At 33.0% G+C, this 16386-nt stretch overlaps 2 protein-coding genes across 2 annotated transcripts in view; one reads left to right on the forward strand and one right to left on the reverse strand.

Moving 5' to 3' along the window:
* Positions 1 to 16386, forward strand: part of LOC134246977 (centrosomal protein of 78 kDa-like) — a 45624-nt gene that overhangs the window by 6299 nt on the left and 22939 nt on the right. The window contains exon 6 of the mRNA XM_062729326.1: positions 492 to 595. Within this exon, the coding sequence (XP_062585310.1) occupies positions 492 to 595 (104 nt within the window). The remainder of the gene's footprint in view (positions 1 to 491; positions 596 to 16386) is intronic.
* Positions 3274 to 16386, reverse strand: part of LOC134246955 (uncharacterized) — a 22714-nt gene continuing 9601 nt past the window's right edge. Inside the window, exon 2 of the mRNA XM_062729301.1 lies at positions 3274 to 4564. Coding sequence (XP_062585285.1) covers positions 3481 to 4245 — 765 coding nt within the window. The 5' untranslated portion in view covers positions 4246 to 4564 and the 3' untranslated portion in view covers positions 3274 to 3480. The remainder of the gene's footprint in view (positions 4565 to 16386) is intronic.

Raw genomic sequence — 16386 nt, forward strand, 5'->3', positions numbered from 1 at the left:
AAACATGCCTCAGATTACATGTCCATTAACAAAACATCTTCAGCGACAGGCGGCCTAGGTGGTCCCTAGACCCCGCCTTACTATTTGTCATTTCAGAATGTTGGCAGCTCTGGTATATGAAGTATGTTGCTGAAATTTTTTGAATGTAATCGAATGTTCAAACTTGAATTTTTGGTTAAAATTATAACTTGAACCTTATAGAATCTCCAAGTACAATTTTTATAAGATTAAGTTGAGGAGTAACTTAGTAAGGAAGACAGGTAGATTGACTGATGTATACATATACTAAGGTACACAGATAAAGTGACAATTGTGTCTATAACTTATAGTTCTGTCTGAGTTGTTAAGGTAGACAGAGTGACTAATGTGTCTATTATTTGTAGTCCTGTGTGAGTTGTTAAGATAGACAGAGTGACTAATGTGTCTATAACCTATAGTTCTGTGTGAGTTGTTAAGATAGACAGAGTGACTAATGTGTCTGTTATTTGTAGTCCTGTGTAAAGGAATAAAGAACCAGACATCTATCAGCTCCATCAACCTGACAGGCTGTAGTCTCTCCAGCAAAGGGGCCGATGCGCTAGCCAAGGTCATCAAGGTAGGTCAAGGTCGTCTCTAAATAGAGGAAAACAAGTGTATGGTCTATGGAGAAGCTCCATGCAGACATTGTTACTGCATGGCCCCTGTGGTGAATACATTACACAGTAATCATCTGCATTAGTGATTGAGTTAGTTTGATGAAATTTGTTTAAAATTTTGGATTGGGACAATTTTGAATGAAATTGTGCATCCTTGGTTAAATTGAAGGATGTGTATATATTTTAGTGGGATTTTTTATTGTAGTAATTTGTAGATATGTTTTACCAATGAATAATGCAGGATTCATATATTTTGCAGCACAATTTCAGGAAGACTTAACTACGTTTACTGCTAAAACATCATTTATAATTTACATGTAGTACATACTTCACAATACTTATTCTGATTGTAATACTTCATGCTACAAATAGTAACCCAACTATCTCTGAGCTTAGTGCTGATTACAAACATACTAGAAATGAAATATCACGTTCAGCTTCTAACATCAAACTTTTTCCTCGTTATCATTTCTGTGTTCCAGGAAGCTTCAAAGAAACTTCATTCATACATTTTCACACTGTAGTAATAGGATGGTAGAGTTATGTCCCTTGAGACTGATTAAAGCTAACAGTTGTGCTTTGGTCTATTATAGCTGTATTATTTAAGGGATTAAGACATTGATTTATTCAGTGTATGAGGAAGTTTATCATGGGAGGAGTTTACATAAGGATTGGGGGAATCATTAGTTTCTGCAGAATTAATAGCGTGTTCTCTGTTATACAGCTATCTGATTATCAATATTGAAGTCAAATTAACACAGTAGAAGAGGGGGAAAAGTGTTCAGCAATGCAAACTAAGTATGGCATGATGATAAAACATGCAGCCAGAAAATATTCATAAAACCCTGAGGTATGATGGGATTGTGATGGAATTTTCTTTTCATGAAAAGTTTAATCTATACATGAACTTGAAAATTTTCATACATTTAATATTTCAAATAATGGTCTGTTCTTTCTTGCTCCTAGGGGTTGCTTTTCTCGTTTGGTATTCTGGATAATCTATAATGGTAAAAAAATAAGCTGTGCTATCAGACAAGTGCATCAGAAGATTGACTTGTCTGATAACATAATGAAGTGAACATGGGCAATTTGATAAATGTTAATATTAAACCCTGTATTGATGTAAAATCACAGGCAAATAATTCCTTTGCACTGAAATTTTTAATATGAATCATGGGATGTAAGCCTCATGGTTTTTTCTTGATTTACATATTTCTGTTGATGTTGAAATCATAGAGTTTTTCTTATATTTGTAACAATGATATTAAGTTTTTATACAATTCATAATGTCTTTTTAAGATGCCCAAGTCATAAAATTTGACACTTTAACTATTGAGGTTGCTTAAGAAATAAAGAAACTATCATACTTAATGGCCTTGTCAGCAGATTCTTAAGTTTTGATAACCAAGAACTCAATCGTAGTATCTGATATTATATTAATGGGTTGTGTATTACTTTCAATTGATTTGACAAGTTGTAAATAATATAGATTTTCCATGAATAATAAATCCAGGAAATTTATTGTTGTTGGTGAAGATATAAACAAAAAAATCAGACAGAAACATTAACATTGTATAATTAACAATTCACAGAGAAGCCCTCAATGTAACACCTTGTACTAGGTCAATGTAGATTACCACAGATAAGGTGTACTAATATATCAGACTAGTGCTAACATATTGACAAAAAAATCCCTATATATATCCTTATGTCCTAGTACAAATTAACTAAGTGAATGGACCATTTCTCCATAATACTGGATAAGGAAAATATTATTTTACAAGTCCATTAGTAATTCATTGTCTCGTGTGTACGGTAACCTTCAAATTGAGTCACAATTGATGTCATGTGATAGTTTTTACTGGTATTATGGAGAACTGTAATATTGGTTTTGTTTTAGAAATGGTGCCCAAATGCCAAACATGCAAGGCTTGGTTAGAACAATATTAGTAACTCTCTTTACTATGTAATAATTAGGTTTTTGGTGGCTCAATATTTGTAGAATTTGCTGGTACCCTGCATTAACAAATTCCTTTCCCTGACAAATTAATAAATTCATCGTGATAATGGGGGCTCTTAGAGCCATTTTTCCTCTTGTAAAATATGAGTGAATACACAGAATTATGTCCACTTGATCACTTGATATTGTTAAATTTAGGAAATGAAAATAAGTAAAAGACAATTGTCATCATAGAATGAACTTTATTACGTAGGAATTGAAATATAACAGGTAGTGGATAAATATAATTATACCATAAGCAAGGTTCTGATGTGGTGCAGATTTAAGAAAAGGAAATGTGATACGGAAAACAAAAACAAATTTTCTACTAGACATTCGATAAAATTCCTAAATAAAGAGCATTACAGTGAATGGCATCTTATGAAAATAAACTCATTGAATGTTAACTACCCCCCCCCCCCCCCCCCAAAAAAAAAAAAATAAATAAATAAAAACTACAGCTATGTATAATGTTCACTGATAAAATTAATTGCTCTGTAAAATTAAAGATGAAAAAAGCTGTACTTTTCCCTGACCCTCCATCCAAATTATTACCCCACTTCTTTTGGGGATAATTTAGCTTTAGAAAGTAAAAGTTACAACTAATCTGTAAAACTTACAAATTACACAATGTGCCTGTATTAATATATAATTTTAAATTAATTGAAAGAGAAACTAAATGTTTTTTTAAAATCTTGACAGAATGGAATTTGTACATGTTGTAGTACATGTATTGTAGAAACGATTGATGGTTAGAAGAACTAGAGTGAATTTTGACAGAAATCAAACATGCAATCCATGTGTATGAAATATATTTGGTTGTACTTTGTTAAAAAGACATAAAATTCAATCACTATCTTCCTGAGAAATTATTCCACTCACTGGAAAAACATAGGTCTGTTCTGTCTGTGTGTCTGTCTGTGATACAGACTCTGTACTCCTGTTGGTCTGTTCACATGACTGGCACATTAAATCACTGCTACATTTATGGCTTATAACTTCATGCTGGACTTCTTTGTTGCTGTTGTTTTGGCATGATGGCGGGGTGGAAGATGATTTAATTCCCTCACAAGTCTCTGACTTTGTAGGTAAAGTCTGCAGTTCTTGATATTCTTGGCAGGTATCAAAACTCACAGGCAAACTGGTGGACTGTTTCAGTGTGCTATTTTTAGCTAACAAAGCTTCATACTGACCCAGATCCTGTTGATCAGACTCGCTAAAGCTTTGTTTGGCATCAGTGATCTCCAAAGTGAAACTTCCAAAATCATCCGAAATATCCGTCTGGATGTCCTCTAGTTCTAGATCCAGATCCGCGTGCAGATCCGACTTCTGGAGCAGAAACACAGAATTCTTTTTCTTACAAAACACAATCACAGCCACTGTCAGTGTCAGGGTTACAAACACAAAAATTCCCATGAAGGCTATCACTGTGGCTCGCTGAGTTTTTTGGTGCCCTGAATCAGGATCATTTGGTTCCCCTGGTTGAGACAGAAGATAACCAGGTGTCATGTTGAGGTTATTGTTTGTACTGGTGATATTATAGAAAAGAGGGTGGGGGCTCGGTCCTAATTCCTGTGTGGAGAAGTAAGCCATTAAATTAAGTGAAACCATCAAGCTGTAAAGTCAAAGTTTTTTAACCCCTCCATTTCAATTTCCTTCCATTTCCTTAGATTTTCCTCCGACAGAGAGCCGCAGGGATCTGCCATCTTGTCCAGGTATTGAATCGCCTGCCGTCAATTTATCTTTCATTTGTGAAAATAAACAAGTGATCACTTTTACTGGCTCTTGCTTTTTCCATTGATTTTTACTGCGGAGGGTTTTCATACAGACCAGTAATTGCTTGTCTGTCCCCTGCCTCACACTTCAGACTTAGGAATATCTTTAAAAGAGCAGTATTGAGAGAGGCTCTTGTCGTGGTGTGGAGAAATACCTGTAATAAAAAAAACAGAAATCAATGATGTAAAGAGGCAGGTAAAACAAAGCAGGGACACCAATTTAATCTGTTATATCGAGGATAAATCACTTTAATGTGATGCCTGATATAATTTAGTTTTTAAAGATTACTTTACTTTTACCCATAATACATGTATTTAATTTTTAAATAAAAATAACTGTGAAATTGACTCGTAACATTTAAAGTGAGGTTACATATTGCTGAAATTTTAACATCATTTCAAAATGAGCATCAATAAACCCAGCCTGATTGCTGTGAAATTAAAATCCCACATTTAATTAATTCTCAATTAAATAAATGGACAATCTGCATTGCATTCAGAAACAATAACTATTAAGATTTATTACGTAAATTGTCAAATTCCAAGTAATTAATACCTCCTTAATATGAACAGGGAAGACAAAGATTTTTGTGATTTAGCTTGAGTTTGATTGGCCATAGGAAATCAAAGATGGATATAAAAGATAAATCTGAGAGGAATAAGAGCCGACACAAGTCATTGTTCGCATTAGATTCAGTGGAATTTTAACTGATGAATAATGCATGAAGGAAATTACGTCAAAGTTAAGGCAGCTGAATTATAGTTATATTGTTACTTTTTGGAGAATGTTCCAAGTTCTTATGTATTAGTCATTTCTTAACTTAAGGAAGATTTGTATTTAATTCAATGATATCATTTTCTTGAAGTTTTGGTTTTATAAAATGAAAAGATCATTAAAAGTGTCCAATGACTGAAAAACTCCTTACTTTATTCTGTATAGAGAAAGAGCTAGGTTCACTTTATGCATAAAATGGCCCTGCCCTTATTATATCAAGTAATAAACTATCATCCTCGTTACCATTTCATATATCAAAATTAAATAGAAATTTAGTGCTTTCATTTCCCATATTAAAATTTCTATTTGAGAATCTTAAGTATTGGAAAACAGGCTATGTTCTTGAATTTTGCAGAAAGCATGCGTATTTGACTACCTTCAACAAAGAATTTAAATATGAGCACAGTCCACGGTCCAAAAATTAAAACATGTTTTTCAATTTTCAGAAATAGATCTTTCATTATGTAATTGCATATTTTATGAAATATTGAAAAATTGCTTCAACTTTAGGCCATTTTCAAACGAATTTACAGGATATGGGAAAAATGACGTATTTTGTGACATTATAATGTATTGACTAGAGGGAAAATTACGTCATGTTCAATAGAGACATAATCACAAACATTCTAAGTGATAAATACTGCATTTTCAACCCAAACTGAACAGTTTTGATTTTTCAAAAATTCTCAGGGCCAAAAAAAGGCTCTAAGTGGCTCTTGCTCTTTTTAATAGCTTTTTAAAAATGCAACAAATGTAAATTTAATATTTAAAAGAAAAATAAGGTGGTTAAACATTAAATGAGCCGTTCCAAGTAAAAACCCCCTTATGTCAAAATTTTTCGAAAATAACTTTTTTTTTGAAAAATAATGTAGAACGTTAAGTGAATATAACCTGTAAATAGTACAGGTGTATCTTGCTCTGTTACGGATTTACAGCTATTCAAAGTATGCATCGTTTATACGGCTTACGTCATATTTTATAAATTGTCTCTTGTAGCGATGTCGACAGTATAGCGACGTAATAAAATCATGAATTACTTGTACGGAATAACTTGCTATTGTATTGCCGTTCTGACTAATATATATATATGTTTAATTTGTTGTAAACATTTTTTTTCTTTTTCATGATAAAGTTCAGTTCATTTTTTTCTGATATTAATTAAAAATATGTCAATGGAGTTTAAATAGTCCACTGATTCGCTCAGACCTGGAGAAAACATCACAAATAATTGATAGGATTTTTATAAAGAAAAATTCTTTTTCAATTTTACCGCTTAGGTTCAACCCAAATCTTTCAAATCCAGCAACAACTACAAAAAAATATATTAGCTCCCTTTATTTATTTTTGATAATTGATTTTACTTGTTCAACCTTTGCCTTCAAAACACTGACCAAGAGACAGCATTAAGGGGCAGGGGCTTGCGCTTTTATTAATGAACACGATATAAGGATTCTGTAAATTATAGTATATCAATGTAAATGATGATACCGGTATATCATTTATCCTTTTTTCTAAATGTTCAACTATATATATGCATTTTCTTTGCTTAATTATGTCCTCATTTGTTAAACAAAATATTAGAAGGAAAGGGGGAGGGTGCAATAAAAGAATGAATATAAGTACTATTCTAGTATAAAGGCAATTTAGACTAGATATATACATGTTAAATCTGTAATTTATGAATAGTTAAAGTGGTATACTTTTCGGATTTCAAATTATGAAATAACTATAATAAAAGCATGACCTGAAAAACGGAGAAAATGGATAAGGCATATGATTCAGCTTTTTAAAAAAATGCATGTACATCTTCTACAGTACAATTACATACATGTAATTAATATGTAGTTGATTGCCAAACATACTTCCCCATCTATATGAAACAACAAAATTACGAGAGTCGATCCTCTTGAACGTGCTTTACGCATAGATTTATGAAAGTAAAAGTTAGACGTATACTTTCTCAATTTTTAAGTCAGTTATGTGATCGGATCTGAAATTAAAAAAAAAATCAACATACATGTCACAGTTTAAAAAAACAACAGGTTGTTATGAGGCAAGTTTTGCAGGTCAACACTTATATATCATGAAGGTCATCTGAAAATGTATTTTAAAAAAATAGAGACAAAGAAAAAGTGTAAGTCAGGGGCCTATTCGGAGCAGCTTTTAAAAAATCCTTGAACCATACAGACACAAATGTACAACGATTACCGTCTTCACAGAAATAAAAAAAAAAATAAAGAAATTTTATAGAAAAGAGAACATGTCTTACGTGCGAAATCTGCACATTGGACTGTCTTCGAATAAAATGCTTCTCACATACATGTATTAGTAAAATATATTCTATCCCAGTCTACCCAAAATTTTAACACATACAAAGAAGTTCCACTGTGTGCAGAAAGGGGGGGGGGGGGTCTCTATCACTTTGTTAACATCAAATATTCAAACATCTGACCATCCTTACCAACCATGTGTTCTGAAAGTGGGGGGGGGGGGGGTTGAGTAGATTACTTTTGTGTTAGCCTTCTAGTTAAATTATCATGGAGACCCGTCCTTCGGATGAGTCTGTATAAACTGCGGTCCCGTGTCGCAGTAAGTGCTGGCACAAAAAAGATCCCTCACTGCTCAAAGGCCCTGAGTGCCAGTTATAGGACAAAATTTGCAGCTCTCCACCGGCAAGTGGTGGCATCTCCATATGAGTTTTAAAGAATTCTAGAGATGGACGTTTAACAACATACAAACAATCAATCGATCTATTTAAATTAAAAAAACATTGAGAAAGGGTAATCACCTTGAGTTTTACTGCTAAGGATAAAAGAGGACAAGTTATATGTAGAAAACCTTTTTTATACAAGATATTTCCAAAGTTATCTGGAAACCCTTTTTATACAAGATATATCCGACTTTTGTGTTTGACATCTGTAGCGGACAGTAATATAGGGAATTTATACTGCCTCGCTACTGAGCTAGCTTCTCTACTGATGCGGTAGAGTCTCTATTTCAGGCAAGTTAAGCAACGGAGAGCATGTTTAACCCTCGGATGGGTGACCGCTCAAAAACATTCTTAATTCTCATTTTAGTTTTGTTTTTTCACATTTGCATCTACAATGTCAAAGTGTTGTCTTGGTACAGGTCCACTACAAATGATAACGCTTAAATATTTTCCCATGCACATACTTTTTAAAAACATGTCAGAACGTTTATGATTTACACTCAGGTGAAAAAATATTGTGATTACAATCATGCACATAAGCATGCAAATAAAAAAACAAATTCAGGGGGAGGTTGCATTGGGGCCCCTCTCCGCATTTTTTTTTCTAATTGTAAATTTTCACTATTAACATTAGCATGCAATGATGCCGGGGGGGGGGGGGGGGGGGGGGGGTAGAAGAACTTGACAAGCAATTAGATAAAATAATGTACGTGTGCATGTTGAATACGGTACTTTTCAGAACTTCCAAAATTTTGTTAAAATATTTATTTCTTTATATACTTTATTACATATATTCTTTATTTTTTTGGTGGTGATGGTGGTGGGTGTTGTTACAACAGTATTGACAGCGTCAAATTATCGATCTTTTCAACAACAAAAAGAGGAGAATGTCGGATGTAATTATGTCTATTCATTTAATGTCGCTTTGTTAGCTGAACTAGTGTCACTTTTCTTCCAAGAGTTTCTGGGTCTACAATAAATGAAAAAAAAAAATATTCCGGATTTAGATCTGGCATTGATGTGGTTTAACAATTTTGTCATTCAGTTTTGATTGGTGTTGATCCATGTGCAGTTTTCTTGATATGTCATTAAGTCCAATCAATTTTCGCCAAGACTTCGGATTAAAAAAAACACATTTCAAAGTACTCTTAGCTTCCTTCCTTTTTAAAAATATTTTTACACTCAATATCATCATTGCATGTACTTATTTTTTGTCGTTTTTGAAATTCAATTAATAATAAAGAAAGAGTCGTTGTAAATCTGAATTTTAAATAACAGTTGCATGTTTTATGTTGTACAAGGAACAGAATAATGTCGAAGTGTTGACAAATTTATGTGTATTTAGTCAGAACGCTATTAGGTCCTTTTAATGTGTAATGTATATGTAGTTTGACAACAATCAGAGTCAGATATAATATTAAAAAGACAATAGTCATGAAAGAAAATATGCAGAAAGCACAGCGGAGAAAATTCTGAGACGTAAAACAAAGAATTTAGTTGGAACGAGTGCGCCATAGATTTTGATTGCAGTTTTTGTCACAAAACAATGACGTCGCTTTTTCTATTGTGACGTAAAATTCTGTCAGATTACATAAGGGGGTTTTTGCTTGGAACGGCTCAAATTATGAAAATATGCCTACTTGAAATATCTAATTTTGTAAGGAACATCCAAATTATCTATTAAGTATACTTTCCAACTAATTTTTATATCTATCAAGAATACATCTACAGTTGTCTGAATTTTCTAGTATAATTCTTGATAAAGATTTGAAAATATTGAAATGAGAAGTGTTTACTATTGATTTTGTTGAAATCCTTTGATTAAAAGTCTTGGGATTTACATCTTCCAAAGATTCTGTTCTGAAAAGTAACCAGTCAACACATGTATGTTTCATGGCATATAATTCCTTAAGGTGTCATTCTAATGATTACATGAAAGAAAGCAATACATTAACCAAGAAAATGTCAAGTAAGAACCTATCTTAATCTACTGGAACCTATTATAAGCGGTGAAATCTTATTGCGTGTGCCAACCAATTTAAAATCATTACTGGAAATTGTAACATCACCAGCTTAATAAGGAAGTCAGTGGAGTAGAAAATAAACGTTGGTACAAGATCAATCAAGTCGTGTGGTAGGGAACTGAATTTTATCCAATAAAATGAGTTTGTGATCATTTTCTTTTAATCCAGCTTGAATTCTGAGATGCTCTTTACATTTACTAATCCATGCATGCACGAGAAGATATTGGATGCAAGAAGTAAGTAAAGAACATGAGAGGATAATTGTTACATAGTGACCCATGACAAATCTCTTAGTTGAAAAATTCAATAATACTCTACTTCATAGTATCACAGCGCGTGCGCGGCTTTCTTGGAGATGTCGCGAGAGATTACGTTATTTTACACGCTGGGTGCAACATGTCGGACGCTGATCATGCCTGATGCCGGGTTGTAAATAGCAGCTAAAAGTATGGGTAAAAACGACCATTGTTGTGTGGTTAACTGTTCAAACAGGAGGTCCAATTTGCCCAAAGGGCACGCTTTTCACCAGATACCGGCAGCACCGATTTCCCGTCGTAATGCCTGGATAAGAGCAACGGGCAGGAAGCTTGGTAAGAAGCGAGGAGAGTTGACAATTACAGAGAATACAAAGGTGTGCGGTTTACATTTTGTGTCGGGTAGAAAGAGCAATGATCCCACGAATGTTGACTACATTCCCACTCAAAATTTACCGATTCAGATAAGTACTGCCTCTAAAAGACGAACGAACAACAGCGAACGGGCTCAAAATTATTCGACAGCAATAAATAAAGCCATTTCTGATAAACGAAAAATTTTACAAAAGTCTGGAAAATTTTCATTTCCACTCGATTTAAAAGATGTACAGAATGAAATTGAAATATCTGATGATCAGAATTCTGAAAATACAAGCGATGTAGTAGTGGAGTTCCCTGCATCCCCTGGTGCCACGCCTGATCATACTTACTACAAATTTTGGGTGACACCAACCAAATATAATTTAGACAGTGCAAATTTCTGTACAGACACTTCTTCACAAGCTGTGTGTGAAACTGAAAACACCTCAGTACAGACTGAAACTGTTATTAGCTCTACCTCATATTCTACAGGTGTTCAAGTTGACACTTTTGAAGGACATACTACTAACCTCACAAATATTCAACTTAAGGGGGATGTACAAGCCATATTGGATCTAGTCTGGTGTAAACTAAGAAATACCAAGAATGCGCTTAATACTCTACTAAACTAGCTCAAAGTTACTCAAAGTGCTAATGCACTAATTACCTACTGTTAGAGACCAAAATTAGTAAATAATTAAGTTTATTTTGTCTTAATTAGAAGAAAATTAATCATGTTAGAACTGCGCAGCTACAGCATTCATGAGATGAAAAATGCATTGAAAATGGAGTTAGTTTGATTCATTGATAATATGGCTACAACCATTTGTTTCGGTTTTTTCTTGTCATTATCCATAATTCTTGAAAATTTGATTTTTCATATGGGTGTCTTCCTGAGGCCATGTGTTTATTTCGTCCGCCATTCCTCTGTCACACAGAGTTCGAATAACAATGGTTTTAGAATAAATGCGACCATAATAACATCAAGACAAAAGATTACTAAGTAATAATCATTAGGTTATATTACTTACTACTTTTATTTGTTGCATCGCATCGTCTGATTAATGAAAAAACGCGATTTTAACCTCACTCCAGCAAATCGGGAAAAACTGTTCTGTTTACAACTCGAAATTCCTCGTTAATATTATTCCACTAAGCACATGGTTGGCATGTGCATATATCTGCTTTGGATAGATCCGTTTATTACCATGATTATATTTGATTTTTATGGAACAAGTCTTGATAATTTGTTGGTTTCTTTAAAACTCAAGTAAAAAAGATAAAAATGTCCTAAACATATGTGTTTATGGTGGGTCTTTTTTCTGTGGCTATAGAAGTTATTTTCAAATGGGGCACTGCAAGGAGGAGGCTTAGCATTTAATTTGAAAATGTTAAACAATATGCAGTGCGTGAAAAATAAATTGTAATTACATGTCTTACATTCGAAAAGTTGGTACATATGTCTATTTTGTTTAGAAGTTAGATAGAAAAAACAGGCAGTTATAGGATTTCCTTCAGGCACCTCACATAAATAGCTAGAATGTTTGCAATGACCCACACATTGTATGGGGTCATGTTTGGACACAAAAACGCATCATGTCTCATTATGTTGACAACGTTGTAAGCTCTCGCTCATTGAACATACGAAGCTTGATAAAATATAATGAGTTGTTTCTATGAAATTTAGAAGCGAGCACAATGTTTGCAAAGAAAGGTCCATTGCATATATGCTATGTCTATCATCGCAAAAAAGTGAGTGCTAACCCCCCCCCCCCCCCCCCGCCCCGAAAATCCTATATTTGTTTTTCAAAATAGTGTCAAAGATTAAAAAAATTTGCATTACTAAGTATGTGATGGAACATGTACTAGCCTTATAAGACCACTTGTTATAAAAATATTTGGTTGCCTATTATCTACTGCCTAGAAATGGCCCGACTCATTTTTTTTAACATCCCATTACACGATATTTTTTTCTTTTTCTTCCGTCAACAATTCTGTTTAAATTTCAAGGAATTTTTTTCTCACCTATAAATACGGACCCAATAATTTTTCCCTGAGTTGGGAGGACCACCAAACATCATTTTAAAGATGTTTATATGTTGATTTTTTCTCTTTACTTTTTACAATTGTAATTTTGAAAATATGGGCAAATAGAAAAAAAAATTTATTCATTAAATCTGAATGATTTCATGCCTTTTCAACTGTTGCTCCTCTGTAATGAAAATTGTAAATGCATGTTTATTTGACACAGTATACGAGGGTTGATCAAAAAGTAAACATGCAGTATCTTAGGTATTTGATATTTATATTATTGTTGAAATATTCAAGTATTTTTCAAAGTGTAAAATTTTAATTGAAGGTCTTTGATAGCATATTGCTTTATTAAAAACACATCCCTTTTCAAACTTGCTTTCACCGGGCAACATAACAAGTATCATATTTAACCATCTGCCTTCCTTCACTGTAAAACGATATCCAATCACTGATTGAAATTATAGGAAGCCATTTAATAAACTGTGAACAAATTCTTATACGCTACTTCAAAGGCATTTCTAAGATATACATGTGCCATAAATATTATAGTCGTTTGTTGAACGAGTTCCACTGAGACAACCATTTTTCGTCAAAAGTACCTGAATAATGACGTCATTTTCAGATTGTGATATCACAAACAAGGAGCAAAACTTCAGCATATGCTAATTATAGAACTTGACAGTTGTGTTTGGCTATCTAATCTGAATTGTGGTTTTGTAGATATAGAGATATTTCGCGAACTTTTTGATAACGCTTCGTACTAGTAGGTACTAAAACAAGGTCATTCGTATCAATTTTATGTGTCTAATTTCTTTGTGTTTTATTGGTGATAATTAAAATTTTAATAGATAATATAATTTATCTGTGGCAAACTTACAAACTCTTAATTTTTAACTTTGATGGTGCTCATTTTTCCTTACCTGGAATCAAAGAGTTTAAATTTTTTTTTTATATCAATACGTAAACTATTTAACAACTGTTCGATGATAATACTAAATAAATTACTTCAAGCCACACTATAACACCTTTCCTCTTTTAAAAGTGTTCATATTATTTGAAATATTTTGCAACTGTAATTCTCTTCTACATTTAAAGATTGTTATGCCCCTCCATATTAAGAAGAGGTCTGGAAAACAAGATTCTGTGCTAAAAATAGACCACGTGCTGCTATCCATGAACTACTTTCATGGTTCTTTACACTCTTTTTGAAGACAACGGTACCTTGTTTTGAACTTGAAATTATCATTTAAAAGTGCAAAATTTAGACATTTTCTCAACAAATGATTGTAGAGAGAACATTAATGCACAGTTTGCATATTTTTTTGGATTTTTTAAGGCTCTGCTGAATTCTGTAGCTGCGCAGTTCTAAGGAGCATATCAAAAGCATTTTTCTGCAAAAGTATAGATTATATATGCACAACATGCATTCGGTTATGCATATTTATTGTATCTTTATCAAAAAGACTTAAAATGTGATCAAAATATAATGTATTTTAGCCATTTGAAGAAATGTTTACATTTTGCTCTCACTGCACTAAAAGTGGCCGTACATCCCCCTTAAACATCACCAAAAACTTATTAATGAACTACAAGAAAAAGTAAAACTACTTGCTAAAGAAAATGCATGTTTAAACAAGAAATTGTTCTGTGTTGAAAACTTAATGACTTGTAATGAAAATGCCCAGTTTTACACTGGTTTACCAAATTTAGAAACTTTCAATGCTTTATTTACCTATTTTGAACCAAAAGCATCTAAAATGACCTATTGGCAAGGAAATGAAACTACAGTTCGAACTCATGAAAACAAAGGCCCTTCCAGGAAACTGAGCCTTAAAAATGAATTTTTTGCAGTGTTAGTACGTTTAAAACTTGGGCATTTAGTTGAAGATATTGCTAACCGCTTTGATATTTCTGCATCTCTATTTTCAAAAATATTTAACACTTGGATTCGTTTTCTACGTCTGGAGTTGGAGGTGCTGTTTCCTTTTCCTTGTAGGGAAAAGGTACAGAGTTTAAGACCAGATTCTTTTAGCAAGTTTGAAAATACTAGAATAATACTGGACTGTACTGAAATTCCTATCCAAAAACCTTCAGCTTTAAAAGCTCAGCGAGAAACATGGAGTTCTTATAAACATCGAAACACGTACAAGGCGCTGGTTGGAATAACTCCTGATGGAACTGTGTCCTATGTGTCAACTTTGTATGGAGGAGCTGCATCAGATAAATTCATTGTTCAAAACTCTGGCATACTTGACCTCATAGAACTGGGTGACAATGTCATGGCCGATCGAGGCTTTGAAATTGATGCGGAGCTAAATAAAAGAGGTGCTAGTTTAAACATTCCCCCATTTCGCAATGGAAATTTTCAGTTGTCCAGTGAACAGGTAGAAACTACACGCCGAATTGCTGAGGTTAGAATCCACATCGAAAGAGCGATTCAGAGAATAAAAACTTTTCACATTTTAGACAGAACTATGCCTCTAAGTTTGCATATTGTTGCTGATGATATCTTTAAAACTTGTGCATTGTTAATCAATTTTCAGACTCCTATCATAAAATAAATGAAGTATAGTTTTTGAGATTTTAGGTAATATCATTTGTTCTGCACTCTTGACAGTTGATGAAATAATGTACATGCAGTTACTCTGTACAATGTAAACCGGACATATGCATATTATTACCTGTAATGGTCTATTCAAGGAAATCAATTTTTTTCCTAGCTATCATGCTTTATAATACTTCACTTTATTGTAATGCATGTTTTGCTTTGATATTACAAGAAAAATGTTTTTTGCTACATTAAAATCTTTGAAATGCAGAGAATTTTTGTGCATTTAATTCTCAGATTGCATAACCGTAAATTAAATTAATACAAAATTTATGAGTGATTAGCAAAAGCATTCAATTCAATTGCCTGACTGAAATTACAGTAAAACATGCTTCTAACGAATGCCAGGGACAATTTTGCTTTGTTGTAAGTGTAATTCATTATATACAATAAGTTTACAGTATTATTTCTATATGGGGACTGAAAATCACTTTGGTATGAGCATCAATTTATTATAAGGGTATTCGCTGTAATCATGGTTTACTGTATGTATAGTGGGAAAGTTATGCCACTAGCTGATAATTGTAAGAAACAAATAGCCATATTTCCATCCAAGTCAGTAAAGGTCTGCAGTTTTCCCACCTAGACCATCAGTAAAAATATTTTTGTTTGATGTACTACCACCCACATTTTTCAAGGTTGGTAGGTAGGTATTAATTTTTTTTAATTTTTTTTTTTTGCTTTACAGTATTGGACAAAATGATTACTGTCATAAAAGTCAGACTCAGAAATTTATTGATGTTTGCATTACATGGATAGCTTAGTATACAAATTGATTATTTATTGCTATACAACTTTAAATCAAAACACATCCTAGAAAAATTATGGTATACTATAGAAACTAAAAAAAAAATCAAAGTGCTGAAAAAAAATTAATGGGTAGGGGCAATTTCAATGGGTTGGTCGGAGTACATCAAACAAACATTTTCTTTATTGGTGGCCCTATACTTAGTATATCCTATGCATATAGTAAAACTTTGATCTCCTATTGTGACCCCAACATAGTCATACCACCAGTTGTCTTGATTTTAAATAATTCTTTTCAGTTTCTACACAGTAATGTCTTATCCTTTCAGAGTCAGGGGTAACAATTCTTCAGAGTATGTAAATGTAAATAGTAGAAGATAACCGACAGAAGCCAATTTTCAATCAGAAAAACTTCTTCAAGCTAAGGTTAGGCCTAGAAAAAAATATGTTTGTTTCCACTTTCAG

Source organism: Saccostrea cucullata, unplaced genomic scaffold (genome assembly GCF_032062105.1).
Source record: "Saccostrea cucullata isolate Sc308-1 unplaced genomic scaffold, CSIRO_AGI_Scuc_v1 ctg20, whole genome shotgun sequence".
Lineage (NCBI taxonomy): Eukaryota > Metazoa > Mollusca > Bivalvia > Ostreida > Ostreidae > Saccostrea > Saccostrea cuccullata.